Consider the following 23,791-nt stretch of genomic DNA (forward strand, 5'->3'; position numbering starts at 1 on the left):
TTTAATTCATTTTTATCCACCCTTTATTGTACAGTTATATTCTAACTATATGTAAGTATTTATAGTACACCTCTACCCCGATATAAAATTGTCCTCAAGTGCCAAAAAATCTTACCACATTATAGGTGAAACCACGTTACATTGAACTTGCGTGCTCCGATGGAGCAAAGCAGGGTCCCCACCCCACCCCCAGCACTGCATTATATCTGAATTCGTGTTATATCGGGTCGCATTATATTGCGGTAGAGGTGTACCATATTTATCTTGTACAAACACATTTTAGTATACTAAAGTTTGTTCAATGTGCTTGTCATAAACAGATAGCTAAGGGTTAATGTCTCTTTCACCTGAAGCACCTGACCAGAGGACCAATCAGGAAACCGGATTTTTTCAACTTTGGGTGGAGGGAATTGAGTGTCTGAGTCTTTTGTCTGTCTGCCTGCTTTCTCTGAGCTTTGGAGAAGTAGTTTCTACTTTCTAGTCTTCTGTTTCTAAGTGTAAGGACAAAGAGATCAGATAGTAAGTTATATGGTTTCTTTTCTTTGGTATTTGCATGAATATAAGTGCTGGAGTGCTTTGATTTGTATTCTTTTTGAATAAGGCTGTTTATTCAATATTCTTTTAAGCAATTAACCCTGTATTGTATCATCTTAATACAGAGAGACCATTGGTATGTATTTTTCTTTCTTTTTTATATAAAGCTTTCTTTTAAGACCTGTTGGAGTTTTTCTTTACTTCAGGGAAATTGAGTCTGTACTCACCAGGGAATTGGTGGGAGGAAGAAATCAGGGGGGGAGATCTGTGTGTGTTGGATTTGCTAGCCTGATTTTGCATTCCCTCTGGGGGAATAGGAAAGTACTTTTTGTTTCCAGGATTGGGAACAGAGAGGGGAAGTCACTCTGTGTAGTTTCACAGAGCTTGTGTCTGTGTATCTCTCCAGGAGCACCTGGAGGGGGGAAGGGAAAAAGGATTATTTCCCTTTGTTGTGAGACTCAAGGGATTTGGGTCTTGGGGTCCCCAGGGAAGGTTTTTCAGGGGGACCAGAGTGCCCCAAAACACTCTAATTTTTTGGGTGGTGGCAGCAAGTACCAGGTCGAAGCTGGTAACTAAGCTTGGAGGTTTTCATGCTAACCCCCATATTTTGGACGCTAAGGTCCAAATCTGGGACTAAGGTTATGACAGTGCTAACAAGTGGTCAGTTACTACAAATAAAATGTTTAATGTGATTTTTCACACTATAGTATCTCCTTTTGGTCTTCATTCCATCTGGGCCTCTGACATGTTCTCTTCCAGCCCATTACACACACTTGTAGACATATGCTTGTAGGCTCTTCTGCATACTTTTCTCTCTGGCTCCCCAGGATGCCCTGCCCCCTATCCTCCTGTTTAGTTATCTGGGTCTCTTGTTCCCTGGACATTCCTCTACCACTTTTGGCTGGCAGCTCATATATTATATTTCTTCTCTTCTTCCTCTTCTGCAGCTGTGACCCCTGAGTTCATGATCAGCTATATTTTTCTCCCACTCTATGGACTTAGTAAGGCCAACCAAAGATTTGATAGGTGTAATTGTATATCTGCTTCTGTGGCCTGATTAGAAACTCTTACAGCACATAGTGCTAACAGCTAATTTTGGGGCAGGAAACCCAAAACCAACCCTAGTCTATGTACAAGACTTTGTTCAGCTTTTCATTTAACGTCCTTTTCAAGTCCTAAAACATTGTAATTAGGAAGGGCATTCTTAACAGTGGTGCTAATTAGCCACTGGAACAATTTTTACCTGTGGATTCTCCGTCACTGACCATCTAAAAATGAGGATTGGATGCTTTTCTCAGAAATCTACCCTAGGGATTATTGTGGGGCAGGTCTCTGGCTTGTGGCTATGCAGAAGGTCAGACTAGATGACCAATGTGCTCTTTTCTGACCTTGGAAGCGGAGTCAGGGACAAGTCATTCATTGTGGTGTGATTTTGATTGATAAATATTTGTTTTAAACTAGGATTTTCATAGGGCCTAAGAGAGTGGGGGGCCTAACTGGCACCTCACAATGGTAAATGCTTCTGAAAACCCCACTCTTAAATCCCTAACACAGTAATTGAAACCTCATTTAACCAAACAACCCAAGGCTACCTTACCTGCTGCTAACGATGCTTTCATAATGAAAATGGCCAAGACTTGGGCAGAGAGGCTTGTCCTTTCGTCCCACAGATTGCTTGGACACGTGCTGTCCTGCCAGTCACAAACTGGTGGATCTCTAAGGCACCTCTTATTGTCTATGTAAATGGAGTTTATTCATCACTGTTCACTTTGTTTACAGAGAAAATGGGAGTCTGCAGTCCCTCCTCCTCCTCCTCCTAGATGACAGGTGATTGGCTGTGACTGGGACAGGGAGGAGCTAAACCAGAGTGTATACCAATAGGGTTTTAAAATATATATATTTTTAAACATTAAATACATTTTTATTTAAAAAAAATCATTTTTGAAATTGAAATTGACAGCCTATAAAGTTTAAACTAGGTTCAAAGGGGGAAGGTGATAAAAGCTAAAGGGTAAATATGAGGAAAGGTGACTAACAGAAGGTAGGAAGTTGGGATGTGTTGTTAGAGAAAACTTTCTAACTATAAAGATGGATAGAAACTGGAATAGGTTACAAAAGGAAGTTGTAGAATCCCAATCATTGGGGGTGTTTAAGAACACGTCTCAGGGATGGTCTAGGTCAGTGATTCTCAAACTTTTGTACTGGTGACCCCTTTCACATAGGAAGCCTCTGAGTGTGACCCCCCTCTCCCAATAAATTAAAAACACTTTTTTATATATTTAACACCATTATAAATGTGGGAGGCAAAGCAGGGTTTGAGGTGGAAGCTGACAGCTCACAACCCCTTGTGGGGTCCCAACCCCCAGTTTGACAGCCCCTGGTCTAGGTTTATTTTGCCCTGCATCAGCATTAGGGGATGGACTCAATGACCTCTTGAGGTCCTTTCCAGCCCTACAGTTCTAAACTATTCAAGCAGTACATGTTTGCTGTAGAAATGTTAAAGAAAGCCAAACCAACTGAACTGGTGGAGGTAACTGGATAAGCACATGCAACAAGAGTGAGTGCTAAGCCAGCTTTTAGCAGCAGGAGACTCTTCTACAGCTGCAGAGAGAATATTTTCTTCATCAGAATCCTGCATCCTGGCAGGGGTTAGACCAGTGGCTCTCAATCTTTCCAGATGACTGTACCCCGTTCAGGAGTCTGATTTGTCTTCTGTACTCCCAAGTTACACCTCACTTTAAAACTACTTGCTTACAAAATCTGACCTAAAAATACATGTCACGATACACTAGTGCTGAAAAATCGTTCTCATTTTTACCATATAATGATGAAAAATAAATCACTTGGAATATAAATATCGCACTTGCATTTCAGTGTATAGTATACAGAGCAGCATAAGTAAGTGTGAAATTTTAGTTTGTACTGACTTCACTAGTGCTTTTTTGTATCCTGTTGTAAAACTAAACAAATATCTAGATGAGTTAATGTACCCTCTGGAAGACCTCTGTGTACCCCCAGGGGTATGCGAACCCCTGGGTTAGACTAGCTAACCATTGCTGTCCCTTCTAACCCTATGATTTTTGGATTCAGCTTGTTTTGCTCAATGACTAGCTCGCTGAAAATTGAGAAACAGATGTGGAATTGAAAAAGCAGGGAATCTTGTTTTTATTTATAGATTGGAAGAGGAAAACAAGGTGTGAGAGAAGATTTACTAGTGCTAAAATCTTGAAGGACATGGTGACGAGAAACAATGAGTTCAGTTCACTAACTGCAGATAATACTTGCTTTGCTTAATAAATAATTTAGTTTTAAATACAAATATTTAATATGCTGGGTATAAGGTAGTTACTGAAAACCCAGTTTTTAAAAATGCTGGTTGTGTGCAATTTTAATTGAATCCCAGTTTCCATCTAAATAGAGCTTAACCCATCACAAAGAAAAAATTAATCTAGTAAATAAGAAAAGCATCATTCACTATATTCTAACATAAAGTAAAAATCATGAATCTGAATATGTTAAGCTACATAATAGATACATTGCTTAAAAATAAATGTAGCTGGTCCTCCTGGCTAGCAAAAACTATCACCAGATTGAGTTGTAAACCATCATGTTTTAATGGGTACCAAATAATGAGTCAGCTTTCCCTTTGGAAAGTACAAATACAAAACAAGATTAAAAGGTTTTATTTTAATCAAAGTTTCCTGCTTATGGATTCAGGATTTCGACCCTACTTCATTTGCAATATTGCAGATCCTGCAGTATTAGGCTTCCACCACAATTTTGATTTTTATTTGCTTGCTTTGAACAGTCAATTGTCAGTGAGCTAGTCACTGAGCAAAACAAGCTGAACTGAAATCCAAAAACCGTAGGGTTAGAAGGGACAGGAAGGGTTAGCTAATCTAACCCAGGGGTTCTCAACAAGGGGTACGCATACCCCTGGGGGTACACAGAGGTCTTCCAGAGGGTACATCAACTCATCTAGATATTTGTTTAGTTTTACAACAGGATACAAAAACGCACTAGTGAAGTCAGTGCAAACTAAAATTTCACAGACACTTACTTATACTGCTTACATGACTATTTTACATGTATTTTGAGGTTAGCAACACACACTTTTCTTCCCCATTAGTATTTCCTACCTTAACTTAGGTAGCTTTGGCAATACAGTACACTCTGAGTATAATGCCCTTCACAATAGCAAACCTTGGGCTATCTGAGCCCATCCCTGGATCCTACCTGGAATGGGCAGGGGCACAGAGCTGCGAATGCTCAGAATGCCAAACCATTGATGCAAACCATTAAATCTTTGGAGTTGTGTTCTCTCTCTGTCCATCAATTGCCCAGTACTGTAATGGACTTGACACACTGGGCAGACTTCAATTGAAAAGAAAAGCATCGTGAAGATGCAGAGCAGAATGGTTTTTTCACAGAGTATCAGAGGGTAGCCGTGTTAGTCTGGATCTGTAAAAGCAGCAAAGAATCCTGTGGCACCTTATAGACTAACAGACGTTTTGGAGCATGAGCTTTCGTGGGAAACAGCAGACAAACAAGGAACACGACAGGAACACAGAAGAGTGGGTTGCCAGACCTGGTGAGCAAGGACCAAGCTTCACGCAGCCCCCACTAGCCTTTATAACAGCAATTTGGGTATTTGATGTGAAACAAGCGCAGGGGCTCCCCCTGGAGGCAAGCCCTATGTTTGGCCGTGAAGCTAAAGCACAGCTTCCCCATACCCATTTTTAAATGATCTTGAGAGTTTGGGGATTTATCTGCAGTTCTGCAGTGTTTTCCAGAGTTAGCAGGGCTAGCGAAGCTATCACTAGCAATCTTGTGTAATTCTGTGGATGCCAAGTGTGCAGTATCTCGGTACGGACAGGTCTTCCCAAAGCAAAGATGGGGCATGTGGAGACTACTGTGGCGGGCTGTACTGCATTAACATTCAGTGCTTGTAAATGTAAAAGACTAAAGGGACTGAACTTGATTTCTAAAGCAGTTGTGTTAAGACTGTCTTCTGAATTTTATATTGGACCGGTCACTGGTTTTTTGGCTGTAATATAGTTGAAGCAAAATGTTTGGTTATCAAAAAAATTCAGAGGTATAACATACTACTTGAGTGTTTATATTGTTCCAGAAAATTTTTCGTAAACAAATAGGTTTACCCCAGCTTTTCCAAATTACCACAATGTAAGGTCCATTATCACTTTTCTGTGATTTTTTTTTTCCATGTCTTGTCTGCAGCTCAGCTGCAATTATTTGACAATCATCTCGCGATTCCAGCAGGGCCTTATTCATGATTGAAATGGGTCATTTAAGCCAGTCCACTCAGAAGGAACTCCTGTTCCCAGGCCTATGGAGCAGGATTATTCCACTTGAGGTGGAGTGTGGGAGTGCCCTGAAGAGGAAGGGTTGGGTGCTCCAGGGGGCTTTAGCACAAACAGCAGAACAGAGACTTTTGTTCCATTCATGTCTTTCAGACATCTACGAGTTTGGTGAATTGGGGTGGAGGAGGTGATTCTATACTGGCAGGGACACTTGAGGGCAGGGACACTTGAGGGCTGCAGGAGGCCCAGTGACCCTCCTTTCTTCTTCCTGCAGGAACTCAACGTCATGCTGGGCTCCGGGTTCAAAGCTGAGCGTTTGCGAGTCAACCTGCGCCTGGTTATCAATCGCCTTAAACTGCTGGAGAAAAAGAAAAGTGGGTATCTCGTGGTGGTAGCTGCAGAGTCAACTCTACCATGCTCTCTGCCTGACCCCAGCACTCGCTGCTCTTGCTAATTGGACCCAGCTGATTGTGCCAGCCCTGTTCTCACAGTTGGTGTTTCCATCTTGTTGTAAAAGTTCCAGTGCTTGAGAGGCTAAGGACTGGGGCAGGGAAGATGCAGGCAGCTGCAGAGCAATGTATCTGGGGCCCTCGGCTTTCCCTGGAAATTGGCTCAGGGCTTAAATCATGCCCTGTTCCCGGGGTGTCCTAGAACTAAGAATGGCCATATTGGTCAAAGGTCAGTCTAGCCCAGTATACTGTCTTCCAATAGTGGCCAATGCCAGGTGCCCCAGAGGGAATGAATAGAAGAAGTTATCATCAAGTGATTCATGCCCTGTCACCCATTCTGAGCCCCTGGCAAACAGAGGCTAGGGACACCATCCCTGCCCACCCTGGTTAATAGCCACGATGGACCTATCCTTCATGAATTTATCTAGTTCTTTTTTGAATCCTGTTATAGCCTGGGACTTCAACATCCTCTAGCAAAGAGTTCAACAGGTTGTGCATTATGTGAAAAAATACTTCCTTCTGTTTGTTTTAAACCTGCTGCCTATTAATTTCATTTGGTGACCCCTAGTTCTTGTGTTATGAGAAGGACTGACTAATACTTCCTTATTTATTTTTCTCCACACCAGTCATGATTTTATAGCCCTCGATCATATCCCCCCTTAGCCATCTCTTTTCCAAGCTGAAGAGTCCCAGTCTTATTAATCTCTCCTCGTATGACAGCTATTCTATACCCCTAACATTTTTGTTGCCCTTTTCTGAACCTTTGCCAATTCCAATATATTTTTTGAGATGGGCTGATGAGACCTAGAAGGTGCGGAGTGTCCTGGAGTCTCCCCATTAATTCTTTCTGGCATGTGACCAGTAAGACAGGACCTTGAGCTGATAAGATGGCTTCAGTAAAGCTGTAGCTGAAGCAAGCTCAAGGGTTACGTGAGTGATCATTCCTCCTTTGGTACAATGGCCTTTAACCCACAGCCTGGGACTTGCAGGGGGGGCAGCTTCTGTGCCCTGAGGTGGAATCTGAGGGTGACCATGCTCTTCCTCCCTAAACATTCGGGCAGAAGGATCCCTGTGTCTGGATGCCCAGTGCCTCCATTTTTATTATTGCCCACAGCACTCAAAGGTGTTCCAGCACCTCCCAGAAAGCCTGGAGTCCTTGGCCCCTGCCCAAACAAACAGGTGCTCTTGAGGGAGGCCTTGGATGAGGACGGGGGAGGGCTCTACAAAGCCATTGCCAGAGGAGAGGAAGGAGCTAGTGAATAAGATGAGTTCCAGTGCTGGTGGTGGCAGGCAGCTCTTGGCCACTGGGTAACCAACGCTCATGCCTTGTCCTGTAGCTGAGCTAGCCCAGAAGGCAAGGAAGGAGATTGCAGATTACCTGGCATCAGGGAAGGATGAACGAGCACGGATCCGTGTGGAGCACATCATCCGAGAAGACTACTTAGTGGAGGCCATGGAGATCCTGGAGCTGTACTGTGACCTGCTCTTAGCTCGCTTTGGCTTGATTCAGTCTATGAAGTAAGACCTTGAATACAAAATTACCTGTGGGGAGTGGGGGCGAAGGACCCGCTGGGACCTGGGAAGGCATTATCTACAGAGCAAGAGTTTGGCATGGGCTTCCCATGGAGGGGGGTGTGTGTGTCAGTCTGCTGAGCCTTCTGAGGGTCTGTCTACACTGTGCTTAGACCCCTGTGGCTGGTCCATGCCAGCTGGTTCTGGCTAAGGGGCTGTTTAATTGCAGTGTAGATGTGCAAGCTTGGGAGGAGCCTGGGCTCTGGGACTCCCCGCTCCCGCCCCCACAGGACCCCAGAGCCTGAGTTTGAGCCTGAGCCTGTGCCTGCATGTCTATACCACAATTGAACAGCCCCTTAGCCCAAGCCAGGTGGCAGCGTAGTGCAGTGTAGACACACCCCTAAAGATCTGCCCTGGCTCAGGCAGACTGGCAGCTCTTCTGGGGAAGATAGGGGTGCCTCAGGCCTGGCAGCTCTTGAGCTGCACACACAAGCAGCAGAGCTGGGGTGGGTAACCTATGGATTCGTGTCTCTGTAGGGATCTGGACACTGGCCTGGCAGAAGCCGTCTCCACACTAATCTGGGCTGCCCCACGACTACAGTCTGAAGTGGCCGAGCTGAAAATTGTGAGTAGAGCTGTGTCTGCAGTGCTGATTGTGGGGCAACCTCCCTGGCCTTTGGGGACTGTTAACTGCGGCAGAGGTTTATATTCCCAGCCTGGGCGGTGTGGAACAAGAGATGGGTGAATCTTTGTAGGGAGGACTGCACCCTTGAGGTCAGAGTAGGGTGGTTGATTGGGGCACCCAGCGCATGGGAATGAGAGCGCATCAGTGCAAAAGCCACCATGGACAGGAGTTGAGGTGTGTGTGGAATTGTGGGGAGGAAGCTTTGTATGTATTCTGGTTGTTTTACCTTCTTTTGATGCATTGGGGGTTGGCCGCAGCTGGGGACAGGACAGCCTGGGAGTCCACCAAGGTTATGCAGAGAATCTCTTTCCTTGAATGGTGTTTCTCGTTTACATGCTCAGGGCCAACTGATCACCAGACTTGGAGTCGGGAAGGAATTTTCTCCCATTTTCAGTTGGCAGGGAACTTTGGGGGCTTTTGCTTTCCTGTACAGTATGGAGTGTGGATCACCTGCTGGAATCATCTGGATATATCATATCTGGTGCACCTCAGTCTCTTCTGTTTTCCGTGACTCACAAGATCTTAGTCTCCTGAGAGTTGAAATGGCTTAGTGTGACTACAGTCACTGGGCTCAATATAGGGGCACCTGGGGAAATGTCATGGCCTGTAATAGACAGGAAGTCAGATGATGAGCTGGTACTAAACACATGTTGTTCTGCTCAAATTGTCCAGAATTTCTTTTCCGCTGCAGGTTGCTGACCAACTGTGTGCAAAGTACAGCAAGGAGTACGGCAAGCTATGCAGGACAAACCAGATCGGGACAGTCAATGACAGGGTAACGGCCTAGCAGGGAAGGCTAAGTGACAGGGCGGGGGCTGCATGTCACATACAGACACACAAGTTGTTCCCAGGGTTCATGTCACATTGGGGAGTGCTCAGAGCTGAGATAGCACAAGCAACCCCCCTTACTGAGATGTCGCCTGGGGCAGTCCTGGGGTGCAGACTTGCAGCGGCATGAAGTATGCAGCGGGGCTGGCACTTACTGTTGAGCTGGCAGCAGCTGGAGGAGCAAGGCCATTGAGCAGAGTCTTCTTCCAGCAGCCCTGTCCTAGGGAGCTGCCTCACTCTGGAGCTCTTGCACCTAGCTGCCCAATAGCTGCAAGCCCGGCCCAGGGATGCTAGCTCCTTGCTGCTGCCATGCTGGCTGACGGCTCTGTCCCTGTGTTCCAGCTGATGCACAAGCTGAGTGTGGAGGCCCCTCCCAAAATCCTGGTGGAGAGGTACCTGATTGAGATTGCGAAGAATTACAACGTGCCCTATGAACCTGACTCGGTGGTGATGGTGAGTGGGGCAGAACTGGAGACCTCTGAGCTGGTATCTTCCCCTGCCACTCTTCTGACAGCCAAACCATCTCCCTCATTCCTCTGGCACTGCATTGTGCTTTGCAGCAGCCCCCACCCTGGGCTCCTTTAGTGGGCATTGAGGTAGCAGTGAGCTCTATCCTCTCACCTGCTCCATATACACTCCTCTCACGGGCATTGGAGTAGCCAGGAACCCTGCCTCTTGTTCCCCCCTTCCCATATGCTGCTGTAGCAGGCACGGGTGCCTCCCCTAGTGAGGGGGGTCACCTTGACACTGCAAAGGCAGCCATAGGCTCTCTGGGTTAGCAACACGAGCCCTTTCTCCCCCCTCAGGCTGAAGCCCCAACTGGTGTTGAAGCGGATCTGATCGACGTCGGGTTCATAGATGACCAGAAGAAAGGTGGACGTGGAGGAGGGGGCGGTGGGTTCACGGCCCCGCTGGTTGGTCTTGATGGAGTAGTGCCAATGCCTATGCCCATGCCATCGCCCTACCCACCTATAAAGGGACCGGTGAGTGTGTGTGTCTGGCCGCCCGGGAGCCTACGCGCTGACTAAAGGAGAGGCGTAAGTAGCGGGGCAGCCTGCTAGCTGGCGGGTTTGAAGGATGTCTGCGGGCGAGGCGCTGCCGGGGACTGAAGACATTGCCAATGTGGCTGATGTTGCTCACTGCCCCTTCCAGGGGCTCCAGCAGCCTTCCTCTGTCTTAAAAGAATGAGAATCCTGTGGGAAGAGGTTCTCCCTTCTCTGACCGTAGCATGCTCTCACTGGGGCAGCAGCTGCTTGACGCCCTAAGCCCAGACAGGCTGAAGAACTCGGGTAAGTTTTGTTAGGTGGTGAACGCAGAGAAGAACTGGCAGGAACTCTTTGTGAGCCAGTAAGGGGAGGGGGAAAGGACCAGAGATCTTCAGGGGAAACTCCTCCTCCTTGCCAGGCCTGTAGGATGGAAAGAGAGCCAAGGAAGGTTCTGCTGATGGGCTCTCCACAGGGCAGGCAAGCTGTGAGGCAGTCCAGCCACTCAGCAGCAGGATCCCATTCCCAGCAAATGCTCCATAGGTGCCTCTGTGCGTTCTGCCCGGATAGCCTGGGCCTGGGCAGTGTCCAGACCTCTGGCCATTCAGTACAAGCCTGGGAGGGTCTCTGCCCAGATTCCCGAAGAGAGTCCTGCATCATGCTATGGCCCCTGCATGTGGGTGGAATGCTTCAGGAACTGGGGCCATGGCATTCTCTCCTCTCTTGGCCGGATAGCTGCGTGCACTGGAATATGTAATGTTCAGGTTTTAGTACCTGGAGGCACTGGATTCCCCATGGCATTTGATCTGGTGAGTAAAACCATTTCTAGTGCACTGAGGCTGGGCTTGCCACTGGAGTGTCAGTGTCTGAGGCATATTTGAGATGTTTTCTTGGCCGATATATATCCTTCAATGCGTTTCCAGACATGATGGTGATCACTGATGATACAGTGAAACCCAAAGCTGCCACCGGTTCCACCCTTGGCTCTGCTGACTTTCCTCTCCCCACTTACAGGAGATCTTCAATGGAGTACCTGTGGGGACTTACCAGCCTTTTACCAACATCCATCCACCTCCAATCCCAGCAGCTCCCCCAACGTATGAGTCTGTAAGTGCCTGAACCTTCTTTATAAGCAGCAGCAAGAGTCCTGAGAAGAGGGCAGAACAGAAGCCGGAGGGAAGGCAAACTTTAATTGAACACTTCCTCCTCCCAAACTGCTCGTTTCTGAATGGCTGGCTCTGGCGCTGCTTGCATTGCAAACTCTGATGCGTGCAGTTCCTGAGGCTTCCCAACTCAGCCCAGGGCGGAGAGCTGGCCTCTAAACACTGAGCATGTTACTTCATGGCCTTGGTGGTGGTGATGAAACTGTAGCAAACTCTCCTGAGCTGCCATGTATTTAACAGGCAGACTATAAAGGGTCTGCATCTTTCTACCTATCAGGTTTGCCATGTGCAGCCACCTTTTGGTGTTTGACTTATCCCTCTTGGATCAATTTAATATTTAACCTTAGAGAATTTTGGCTGACGCCAGCTGATATGATTTATACAGAACAAACTCTTCCCTACCCCTCACCGAGTCATTGAAGGGACAGGGAGGGAGAGTTCAGCTTTGGCCTTTCTGAGCATGCAGGTGTGTGTGGCTACTGTGGCCTCATTATGGCTTTTCTTCTGTCCTGTGGCTACATCCATGTATCTGTCCTCGGACTGTACTGAGAGGGATGGATGGGTGGGCGTGTTGCTCGGTTCCGGAGCATGCTGGCTCACTGCCCCTTGTCACAGAAATGCAATAGCTGCTGCTTGGAGCTTTGTGCCCAAGTTCTGTTAGCTTGGTGGGATGGGGCATTATCTAGAGTGGGTTCTCTCCACGCTCCTGGCCAGACCTCGGTCCCACATCAGGTGGGAACCATGTGGAACTCCAGAATTTCCTTGCTGCATGTGGCATAGCTTCTTACCCCTGCCTTGTGAGGGAATGGGAACAGCTTCGGGGCTTGTCTTCTCTTTCCCCACCTGATGATAAATATTTCAGTTCTGCATTTGGATAAATCCTAATTATCGAGTTCCAGGCTCCCCTGAGGACAGCTGCTTTGTCATCTGAGCTGGAGAACATGTCCCTTGTCTCAGGAAGGGAAGAGAAATGTATGGGGCACGTCTGTGCTGGCACTGGGGCTTACATGTGACTGCTCCTCATCTGAGCAGGGCAGAGGGAAGCTGCCCGTCTCCACGTGGTGTGGGTGCTGTGGTCGGTGAGGTGCTCCTGGAGGATGGCCCCAGGCATTGCTTGCTTGGAGTCAGGTCTGGGTGTGTAGTGACTGTCTGTCTGTCTGCAGGTTGATGACCTTAGTACTGACAAGGATGTGTCTTCTGCACAGGTGGCTGGTGAGTACGCCAGGGAGCCACTGGGGACCAATGACAGCCTGGGGCATTGGTTCCTGGCATCACTAAAAGGAAGCTTCTCTCAGGAGGGAACAATGTGTCTGGTTGGAAACATCCGCCCAGAAATGGAGCGGGCTGTGAGTCCAGACTGGAAGCGCTAACACATGGGGATGATTCGAAGTGGGGTGGCCAAAAGGAGCAGTGGGGAGTCAAAAGCCCAAAACTATTCAGTTCCCAGCAGAGAAGAGTAAGGTGATGAGAGCTGTAAAAGGAAATGAGTGGGGCAGATATATAATGTAGTCACTGATACAGGAGAGGGCCCTGTGCGCCTCTGGCCTCTTCTCCTATGCCTGGAAGTAAGGCGTACATTTTTAGTGGTGAGAGTAATTAACCATTGGAAAATTTTGCCAAGGGCTCTGATGGACTCTCCATCACTGACAGTTTTTAAATTGAGAGGCGGTTGTTCTAAAAGCTGTGCTCTAGGAATCATCCTGAGGCAGGTCTCTGGCCTGTGCTGCACAGGAGGTCAGACTAGATCAGTCTCCCTTCTGAATCAGTAAGAACAAGGGGGCACAGAGTGAAATTAAAAGGCAACAGTTTTTAAACTGATACCAGGAATTACTGAGCTGCCCACGTGCTTCAGAGTAAAAGCTCATTAGCAATTCCCCACCAGTGAACAATTAGATGCTATGTGCATTTCTGAAGCACTCTCCATCATAGTGGTGTCTGGACACTCAGCAGGGGCATTGACCGTAGGCAGAGATGGGATTCCAGATTAAATGGGTCCCTTGTCTGCTCCAGCCTGCTGCTTCCAGCAATGTGGTGGAGCTTTCTGTGCTGAGGAGCATAGTCCAAATAATTGGTGGTGAATGCTGATGTGTGGATTGGGCCCACAGAAGCTCCGGGGTTGGGCTCATATGCCCCTGCTCACTTGGCATTCAAGAGTTAACTAGGTATGACATGAAGCGCACTTTGGAGAATATGACGTTTGTCTCCTTGGGCTGGCAGAAGGGATGGGCTTCCGGAATTCAGAAACTCATTGGCCTGGGACTTACGTAAGAATGGCCAGACTGGGTCAGAACAGAGCTTCATCTAGCCCAGTATCCTGTCTTCCAACAGTGGCCAATGCCAGGACTTATCTCTATTGTTCAGGGCAGCTTGACCTGCAGAACTAACTACGCTAGCACCTTGTAGCAGGGAGTTCTCCCTCCTAATATGTCAGTTGTTGGCTAGAGACTGACCCACCTCCACCTACTCAGCCCACCCATGACCAGGAGTGTTCTGCCACAGAATGCAGCTTCCTTCAAGTGTCTTCTAGGATCTATAGGATCATTCTCACCTGAGACCTGTTGGGGTTCCCCAGGGTATCTGAATGCAGTTGGAGACATGTGGTTCTGCTGAGTGCCAGATGGTGTGCTGCACCATGGTAGCTTTCTGGTGCCAGGAGTCTCAGTGCTCAGAGTCTCTTTAAAAATGTAGGAGTTCTGCAGCCTTTCCGATAGGTGTCTTGGTTTGCTTGGCCTTAACTTCGCCTGGAGTGGGGAGCCAGGATAGGAGCACTTGTCCATAGCTTGTAACTGTGGATTTCTCATAATCAATAGGTCCCGGGCCTAAGCCAGAAGCCTCTACAAAGCCAGGAACTGGCGCTCCAGATATTTATGATAACTTTGTGCTGCCCGAATTACCATCTGTGCCCGATACACTGCCAACGGCATCTGCTGGTGCCAGCACCTCTGCGTCTGAAGATATTGATTTTGATGATCTTTCTCGGAGATTTGAAGAGCTAAAGAAGAAAACCTAAGACCGACTCGGCTGTAACCAGTGTGTGGTCTGGGAGCTGGGACCATGCTGCTTCTCTGTGAAACAGACTCTCATAGAAATCAGTTTCCTGTATTAACCTAAAATGAATGCTCTTTCTCTTGACCGCTCTTCCTGCTGTACTTATACCAAATGCTGCTGTCCTGGTATCTGCTGCTCCAGGAGGGGAACTGTGGGCGATCCAGTAAGACCGGAGCAGGGAACAGCTCAGTCAGTAGTTCCACAAGAAAGTCTTGTTCTGCCTTCTGGGTTTGACTCCTGGTTCTCTCCATGGCTTTTGCAGTGTCTCCCACAGGAATGGGAGAGGGAGGGAGGATGAAGAATGACAAGTGTGTCTCCTTATGAATGTGGGTCCAGGTGGAGAGACATCAGAGGGTGCCCACCCCACACATAGGGCACAGAGAGCTGAGGGTGATGGAAATCCCCTTTGAAAGGGTCACTGAGCCTGCTGCTCAGGCTGAGATGGGGAATATCATGGCAAGTAGAAGTAGGTTCTTCTTAGAGATTTTGCTGCACCTTATACTTGCCCAGTTTTCCTGGCTCCACCATGGATCCAGTTGCAGAGTTTATCAGGAAGCTGATGGCCTTGTTTGGTCCCACTGGATTCTCAGGGAGCCCTTCGTGGCCTTTACTGCTTTCTTTGGGTGGGGGGGTTGTTTCCCTTTCACAAGAGGGCAGTGCTGTACAGTCTCTCCTGTCTGTCTTCAGCCCGGATCTGTTGGGAGCGCACACTGGCAGGGCAGCAGATAAAGAGCAGGGTTCTAGTTGGGTGCTTGGCAGCAGCATTACTGGTGCCACTGGACTCAGTGCAGCTGAAGAGGCTTGTGGCCAGACCAGAGATCAGTAGGCAGAGCTGCATCATTCTCCATCTACCCGTTGTGAGCCAGTGCTGTTCTTGCTCACTGGAAAGGCCTTTAGAAGACGACTTGCTCTCTTCTGTGTAATGTACCTGTAGATAACATTTTCAAACAGCTTTTCTTTAATGGTTTTTGATTGGTTTGTATCTTGTAGATTAGTTCCTAATAAAGTCCAGGACCATAAGCAGCTGTGTCCGAAAGGCTGCATGTCATCAGGGGTTGGGGGGCGGTGAGCGAAGCCACTCACCACTGTCCGCTCCCCTGGGGAAAGGGCATCTGTGCGGAGCTGAAGTGGTGGTGCTCTCAGAAAGTGATTAACTGAGTTGGGCGTTGCTCCCGGTCATAACACCAGCTCTGCAGAGTGACCTGCGGGGCCAGCCAGCAACAGGCTGGCTTGTCATTCATGGGCACGTTGTGGTTAGCCCTTCCTGCTCCTGCCTTACTGTAGTTGACGCTTTCAGCAAAACATAAGAACATGGCACCGGAACTGACCTCCTGGGTCATCAAGTCCAGACCCTGTTACCACAGGTAACCTGGCATATTGTATTCCATTTGCAGATATATCAAACTACTCAGTGTACTGACGCTCAGACCACTGTGGTTCAGGAGCCAAATTAGCAATCAGCATCACCCAAAAGAGCCACAGTCATGTGAAATCATGGTGTCATTTACTCTAGGGCAGTGATCATAACCCAGTCGATCCTAGAGACGCTCTTAGTCGATCGTGATCTCCGGCATGGCTGCCACGAAGGCAGGCTTCCTGCCTGCTGCAGCCCCACATTTCTGGGGTGGGGGTGAGGTCTCTCTCTGCATGCTGCTCCTGCCTGCAACCACTGCCCCCACAGCTCCCGTTGGCTGGGAAGAGGAAGCTGTGGCCAATGGGAGATGCAGGGGTGGTGCTTGCAGGCAGGAACCGTGTGTGGAGTCATGTGTCCCCCTCCCTCAGGGGCTGCACTGCTCCCTTCTGGGAGCAGTGTGGGGCCGGGACAGGCAGGGAGCCTACTTTAGCCTCGCTGTGCCTGCCAGCTGGGAGCCAAGCAACCGAGAGGCCATACCCCAGCCCTGAGCCCCCTCCTGGAGCCAGCACTCCAAACCTCCTCCTGCAGCCCAGTCCTGATCCCCTGCCCCAGAGCGAGTACCTCAAACCCCCTCCTGCACCCAAGCCCCAGCCCTAACCCCCCCTGCCACAGGGAGCACCCCATTCCCTCTTTTGCACCCCAGCCCCGTGCCCAAGCCCTGATCTCCCTCTCAGAGCCAGCACTCTGCATGCCCTCCTGCACTGCAACACTCTGCCCAAGCCTGGAGCCCCATCCTGCACCCAAACACCCTCCCAGTGCTTGCACTCCAACCCTCTGCCCCAGGCTCAGCCCAGAGCCCCCTCCCACACTGCAGACCTCTTGGCCTCTGCCCTAACCCCGTGAAAGTGAGTGAGGGTGGGGGAGAGCAAGTGATGGACGAGGGGGTGGAGTGAGCAGGGCGGGGCCTTGGGGAAGGAGCAGGGTAGATTCTGGGTTGCCCTTAAATTCAAAAAGTGAACTTGGGTGTACAACGGTTGGAGACCACTGCTCTAGCGCTATAGATGTTTAAACAGGTGGATGGGAAATATTTAATTATATATATTCTCACAGTAAAATGACAAAGTATTACTATCTTATCAGCTACAATTGGTTAATAACACACTAAAAACATCCTGATTGGTTAATAACTAAATCTAACTTCACAAATCAGTGTTTTAATATCCTGTGCTGCAAAGAGCTACAGGAGACGCATTAAATTACTCCTGGGGGAATGCTGTGCCAAAACGTGAAAAATTCTGCATATTTTTTTTGAAAGTGGCATGATTATATTGTGTGTTTTCAATTATTTTGGTAATGGATTTCAAAATATGTCACCAAGTATGTCTGTAACAATACAGACCAAAAACAAAATTTCTGGTAAAAATATTTTTTTACATATTCCTTACTGGGTATATTAATACAGAACTTTGAGTGATTCATGTAAATTACAATACAGAACTGTATTTCCTGCTCCTGTAAGAAGCAGTGCACAGGTTTGGGAGAGTCAGGGATAAGGGAGGAGTTGAGGAGACTGGAGTGAATTTGGAGGGTTGTTGGGTGTGGGTGGGAGAAATCCGGCACAGAGTCTTTTTGCGGGGCAGGGGCAGGATTTTTAGGGAGTTGGGGAGCTTCCCTCATGCAGACCTTGGCTGATCCCAAGCCACTCCCATTCAGTGAGGCACATCTGCCCCTGTCCCTGTATTTTCACCCTCATCAGGATGGGTCCCTGCAGCCCCCCTCCGACATCCCAATGTGGCTATGTAGCCTCACTGCCTTTGTGAACCCCCCTCTGTGACCCCTTAGTGGTTCTGTGTGCCCCACTCTGTCCTAACCTGGCTCCATGGGCCAGGTGCTGTGACGAACAACTCAGGGAATTCTGTGCCAGTGTGAATGCACAGACACCCCGCCCCCCGATACATTCTGCCCCAGAAGTGCTGCACTCCTGCCGTTCACCTACCAGAGGCCGCTGGGGCACCAGACCAGCCTGCGGCATTCATGCAGTTGGCTGTTCTGGCACCACAGCGGCTTCTGGTGGGTGAAAGGTGGAACTGCAGCACTTCTGGGCAGAATATTTTCTGCAGGAAAAAATTATGCAGGACACATGAATTCTGCACATGTGCAGGGGTGCAGAATTCCCCCAGGAGTAACGTTAAAGAGCCACTGGCAGCATGTGAGCCCCCCTCAGAATATCACAGAGTTAGGGTGTTTGCACCCACTCCCATTACTGGAGACTGTTCCAGAACCTGGCTCCTCTCATGGTTAGAAACATTCTAATTTCCAGCCTCAGGGTATTAATGGCCATCTTATCCCCTTTTGTTCTTGTGCCAACTCTGTGCTGTAGTTTAAATAGCTCTTCACCCCCCACACACACCCGCCCCACTCCACCCCACCCCCGTGTTGAGAGAGCAATCATCTCCTCACATCTGACATTTTGCTGGGCTAAACAAAGTCTCCTCTCATAAGATCCGCCTTCCATTCCCCAATCGTCCTTGCAGCCCTTCTGTGCTCCGGTTCAAATTCATCTTTCTCGAACATGGATGACCAGAATTCCAGTGTCCCAGATGAGGCTGGGCCAGTGCCCTGTCCAATGGCATTAACACATCCCTGTCTCTACAGGAAATGCCTCACCTGATACATCCTGGGATCATCTTTGTCTTTTTCGCAGCCACATCACGTGGGTGTCTACAACTATAGTAATTCTGTGATGGATTGATACGTGGGTCTTTCTCCTCTGCTTCCAGCTGGTGAGCCCCCAGCTTAGACCAGAAATTCCTACAACCTCCTCAATCCATGACTTGCACTTCATACTATTAAATTCATCCTATTTCTGTTAGTTCAGTCCTCAAGGTCATCCAGTCCTCCCTGGGCAGTGCTCTGAGCCTCCTATGGGCCACCCATGCTCCTAGCTTTGAGGTATCACATTTCATTAGCACAGTCCTACGTTTTGTGCCAAAGTCATGAATTAAAATAAGTAAATTCAGTCCCAAGCCAGATTTTTGAGGACTGCACCTGCTATTCTTCCTCCAGCTGAATAGTTCTCCTTTCAGCACAGCCTGTTGTCAGGGGAGACCCTTTAGCCAGTTCCTTAGCTACCCTACAAATCTTCTGCTGATCCCCATATTCTCCAGCTTTACTCATTTCCCATGTAGCATCATATCAGATGCTTTACTGAAATCCAAACTGATCCGTTTCCCTTGCCGAGAGAACGTTATTGTCTCAAAGAAAGCTCAGCTTAGTCTGGCACGATCTGCCTGTGGCAAACCCATGGTGCCTTTATCCCCTTTGCTTCATTCATTTAATTATATTTTTCTTCAAAATTTGTTCTGAAGTTTGCACACTATGAAGGGAGACTGATGCATCTGTAGTTGCCTGGATCACTTTTTTCCCTTTCTTAAATATAGGTTCTGCGGCTATTATTCTCTAGTGGTATGGTACCTCCCCAAGCGAAGAGATTTGTTAACAATCCTTTCTACCAGACATGCCAGTTCTTGTGCCACTTCTTTGGGTATTCTGGGCTGGAGATTATCTGGCACCCATGACTAGACTGCACTAAGCTCTTCAGTGTTGCTTCCCTCCATTTCCACACCCTCATTGCCTTTAGCCATCTTGCCTTTGCCCCTACGGTTCAGCTGGACTGTTATCAGTGAGTTCCCTTTTAGTAGCCCTGTCCCATGAGCTCTGTCTTTAAAAATCTAACCCCCCCCCATGTGAGACTTTGTGGGTCTGGAGAAACGCCTAGGCTGGGGCTGGGTGTGAAGATGCTGGTAAACATCTGTACGAAGCACAGCCCATGGGCGTGCTCCAGACCTGGGCTGCTGTCACTGCAGGGCTTCCCAGGACAAGAGTAGCTGCTCTGGGGATGCTGTAGAAGTGAATGAGACAGGCCTGGAACGAGCCCTCTCTGGGTCCTGACACTGTAGCACTGTCGGGGGCCCAGGGAATAAGGCTGCTGCCTCCCCACCCTTTTTAAGGAGTGTGATTGCCGCCAGCCAGCAGGTCAGACACTTTCAGGCCAGGAGCATAAACAACCAGGTGGCTAGAAAGTGATGGATGTAAAACCAACTAGTGCTCCCCGCCAGTGCTGCCTGGCCCCTGCTGATGCTCAGAGGGTGGGGATAGGGTACGGCAGCACTTTGCAATCTCGGAGATTCAGCTGCTAACAGTTTGTCCGCTGGCCTAGTGCACACCTGAAGTGGAAACATTTGTCACCAGGATGTTCCTACGGCTTCCTTAGCAACAGAACTAAGAGCTGAGACTTTTCAGTGTGGTCTAGAGGCAGAAAGGGTTGGGTAGGCCCATCTTTGTCTAAAATGTGACTGGTGCTTCCCCAATTGACTGGGAAGGGTTATTCAGTTTGGCTGTATGATGCTGTGAACAGCCAGGAACTTTGCAGCTGCTAAATGGTAAATTGACTGTCTCACTAAAGATCAGGAAGTGTAATAGTCAACCAGCTGGGCAAGATGGGGCTCGACCTGTCTGGCCTGGGCCTCTCTCTATATCACCCACAGCCCCTGTTCTCTGGGTGCCAGGTGGACACTTGTAATAGGGGATCCTAGGCAGAGCTGCTGAGTGGCAGAGCTGAGCTGAGCTCCACGAAGGGGAATCTGGTGACCAGGGTTGTAGACATTTAACTTTTACACTATTTATTGGAAATATAACTGTCCTGCTCCTTCATAGCTCCCCTTGAGCCATGCACGGGGAGGGAGCAAACGATTAATCAAGACAACAGCTGAAGTTATGTAGCAGAAACACATCTTTGGGGGATGGAAATGACAGCTGTGGGCTCATGCTTCAGACATGTCCAGCCTTCTCGGCTGCTCCAGCCAGCCTGGTCAGCTGCAGTGCCTGCTGCTTAATTCCTAACAGGCCCGAGAGCTTTAGGAGCATTAATTCCATCATGGACTCATCCTTGTTTGCCTGGAAAGGAGGGAGGAAAATAAAAAAGGCTAATCCTCAGCTTGTCAGCAGAGCAAGCAGAGGCAGGGCCAAGTGCCAGTCCTTGCTGAACTTCGCTGGGTGCTAGGAGCCAGCTGTGCTGAATGTAAACCTTCTGCCTGCTTCTGAGTGAGGCTGCCTCCTGCCCACCCGCCACAGGCCTGGGGGAGAGCTTGGGTATGGAGCCCGAGATCTGTACCTACCCTGGCAGATGCTCGCTCCTCACTGAAGGTTGTCAGCAGGCCAGAGACAAAGAGGTTAATGACCACGTACAGCATGGATATGACACTGGTGGTGATCAGCAAGGACCCCAAGACTGGGTCTAAGTTGATAACCTAGAAGGTGGCAGCACAGAGCCAAAGGATGAAGGGGGCACAGTACAGAGTCATGCTTCCAGCTGGGCCTCTCCTTAGATACACACATGTGGAAGCCTGCACAAGCAGCTGCTCCCCGGGCCTTTTACAGAGGCCATGTTTAGCTGGGGCACGTATAAATGTTGCCAAACTCTTCCAATCTGCACAAAGGTCTGTGCCTGTAGCACATGGCCCTGCGAAGGTGCATGTTCCAGTGGAGGCTGAGAGCTTCCTGTGGAGGGCCGAGCTGCATGCTCTCTCTGTGGGGAGTGTGCACTTGGCAGCAGCCTTGGGTGAGGAAGTGCCTGGTACCAAACCCGGGGTGCGTAACTGCACAGCACCACTTCTGTGGGCTCCACCCTCCTGTTTTTCCTGCTACACTTTGGATTAGATGGGCAGCAACAGGTCCTTGATTGCACTGAGCCCTGTTCTAGGGGAAACAAAATGGTACCAGGCTCTAGGCGCTCACCATGTCATAGTTAAAGATCCCGATCAGGAGCCCAACAATGGTCACAGACGAGCTGAAGAAAGTCTTGTAGTTCGCAATGCTCCAGCCAAACAGGAGGTTACACTGCTCAGCAATGAAGGAGAAGGACGGTGAGGGAGGATGGAAAGGGGAGCATGCAGTGTGAACGTAAGAATGGCCACACAGGGTCAGACCAAAGGTCCATCTAGCCCAGTATCCTGTCTTCTGCCACTGGCCAGTGCCAGGTGCCCCAGAGGGAGTGAACCTAATCAAGTGATCCATCCGCTGTCGCTCATTCCCAGTTTCTGGCAATCAGAGGCTAGGGACATCAGCCCTGCCCATCCTGGCTAATAGCCACTTATGGCCCTATGCCCCAGGAACATATCTAGTTCTGTTCTGACCGGTTACAGTGGGTAATTCATGGCCCTGCTGCTTCTGTCCAGTGGAACATGCTCTAGCCCCCCTGCTTCTCTGTGCCCCCCCCCCCGCCTAGGCCTACGCCAGGGCCAGTGCCAGGCCCCTGCAGAGCAACTTACTGCCATGGAGTAGCCCGCCAGCAGCACCAGCAGCATCAGCAGGAAGCCCAGCACCTCCTGCCAGGCTCGGCGCAGCGTGCTGCTGATCAGGTGCATTCTAGGGTTGAGGCGCAGCAGGTTCCACAGTTTCCCCATGGCCAGGGCGACCAGGAAGGCCAGCAGGTAGGTGAGAGCAGAGGCCACTTGCGCTATCTCGTAGAAACTGACAAACCTGCCCCAAAGAGAGCGGAGCCCATCTGCACATGCCCCCAAGTGCGTCCCAGTGTCCCGCAGCCCCTGGCCCACCCAGCAGCAGAGATGGGGCCTCCTAGGCCCAGCACCGGGCTGCGTTCCCCACCTGCCCCAGGGGTGGTGCAGTGCTGGTTCCCCTCAGCTGGTGGTTCCTCTGGGAGCAGGTGGATGGTGACTCGTGGGAAGCAGAGGCGCTGTGCAGGGGCTGGGAGTCAGAATACCTGCCCTCTATTCCCTGCTCTGCCGTGGGCCCTGTGAGCTGGCTAAGATGTCTGCCCAGAAGCTGGAGGTGTGGGGTCTAGCCAGGGGCTGGGTATTCGAGCAGAGGGGTAGCTGCAGGCTGCAGTGTGAGTGGGATTGTACTAGGGCAGCAGGCTGCACGTCTGTTGTAGCACGCTAGCCTGATGAGAATTAGCACAGGGACATCCAGCTCCTGTGGGGTGTCCCTCTCAGCGCAGGGGGCCGGGTTATGGGGAGTTGGGATAGTTCAATACGCAATGGCTGTAAGACGGCACGAGAGTCTCTCGATGGCTCCATGTGTAGTTGGCAGCCAGTTTCAAGAAGAGTGCCCCAAGGGTCGGTCCTGGGGCCAGTTTTGTTCAATATCTTCATTAATGATCTGGAGGATAGCATGGACTGCACTCTCAGCAAGTTTGCAGATGACACTAAACTGGGAGGAGTGGTAGATACACTGGAGGGTAGGGATAGGATATAGAGGGATCTAGACAAATTGGAGGATTGGGCCAAAAGAAACCTGATGAGGTTCAACAAGGACAAGTGCAGAGTCCTGCACTTAGGACGGAAGAATCCCATGCACCGCTACAGACTAGGGACCGAATGGGTAGGCAGCAGTTCTACAGTAAAGGACCTAAGGGTTACAGTGGAGAGGAGAAGCTGGATATGAGTCAACAGTGTGCCCTTGTTGCCAAGAAGGCTAATGGCATTTTGGGCTGTATAAGTAGGGGCATTGCCAGCAGATCGAGGGATGTGATCATTCCCCTCTGTTCGACATTGGTGAGGCCTCATCTGGAGTACTGTGTCCAGTTTTGGGCCCCACACTACAAGAAGGATGTGGAAAAATTGGAAAGAGTCCAGCAGAGGGCAACAAAAATGATTAGAGGTCTGGAGCACATGACTTATGAGGAGAGGCTGAGGGAACTGGGATAATTTAGTCTGCAGAAGAGAAGAATGAGGGGGGATTTGATAGCTGCTTTCAACTACCTGAAAGGGGGTTCCAAAGAGGATGGATCTAGACTGTTCTCAGTGGTAGCAGATGACAGAACAAGGAGCAATGGTCTCAAGTTGCAGTGGGGGAGGGTCTAGGTTGGATATTAGGAAACACTCTTTCAGAAGG

At 49.3% G+C, this 23,791-nt stretch overlaps 2 protein-coding genes across 6 annotated transcripts in view; one reads left to right on the top strand and one right to left on the bottom strand.

The window, feature by feature from the left end:
- The window catches only part of IST1 (IST1 factor associated with ESCRT-III), a 578,781-nt gene extending 563,238 nt beyond the window's left edge, over positions 1 to 15,543 (top strand). For 2 of the 5 annotated variants that reach the window (XM_050922935.1, XM_050922937.1), the window contains exons 2-10: positions 6,126 to 6,229; positions 7,642 to 7,822; positions 8,354 to 8,441; positions 9,193 to 9,276; positions 9,672 to 9,782; positions 10,136 to 10,312; positions 11,327 to 11,419; positions 12,639 to 12,687; positions 14,286 to 15,543. In XM_050922935.1, coding sequence (XP_050778892.1) covers positions 6,142 to 6,229; positions 7,642 to 7,822; positions 8,354 to 8,441; positions 9,193 to 9,276; positions 9,672 to 9,782; positions 10,136 to 10,312; positions 11,327 to 11,419; positions 12,639 to 12,687; positions 14,286 to 14,485 — 1,071 coding nt within the window. In that variant the 5' untranslated portion in view covers positions 6,126 to 6,141 and the 3' untranslated portion in view covers positions 14,486 to 15,543. Of the gene's footprint in view, positions 1 to 2,338; positions 2,362 to 6,125; positions 6,230 to 7,641; positions 7,823 to 8,353; positions 8,442 to 9,192; positions 9,277 to 9,671; positions 9,783 to 10,135; positions 10,313 to 11,326; positions 11,420 to 12,638; positions 12,688 to 14,285 lie in introns of those variants that run through there. The other 3 variants (XM_050922936.1, XM_050922938.1, XM_050922934.1) reach the window with 2 other exon arrangements.
- Positions 15,544 to 20,731: 5,188 nt separating this feature from the next.
- Positions 20,732 to 23,791, bottom strand: part of PKD1L3 (polycystin 1 like 3, transient receptor potential channel interacting) — a 53,577-nt gene continuing 50,517 nt past the window's right edge. The window contains exons 30-32 of the mRNA XM_050923352.1: positions 22,207 to 22,417; positions 21,674 to 21,775; positions 20,732 to 21,186 (exon numbers count right to left, since the gene is read on the bottom strand). Of these exons, the coding sequence (XP_050779309.1) occupies positions 20,878 to 21,186; positions 21,674 to 21,775; positions 22,207 to 22,417 (622 nt within the window). The 3' untranslated portion in view covers positions 20,732 to 20,877. The remainder of the gene's footprint in view (positions 21,187 to 21,673; positions 21,776 to 22,206; positions 22,418 to 23,791) is intronic.

This window comes from Gopherus flavomarginatus, chromosome 14 (assembly GCF_025201925.1).
Source record: "Gopherus flavomarginatus isolate rGopFla2 chromosome 14, rGopFla2.mat.asm, whole genome shotgun sequence".
Taxonomy (NCBI): Eukaryota; Metazoa; Chordata; order Testudines; family Testudinidae; genus Gopherus; species Gopherus flavomarginatus.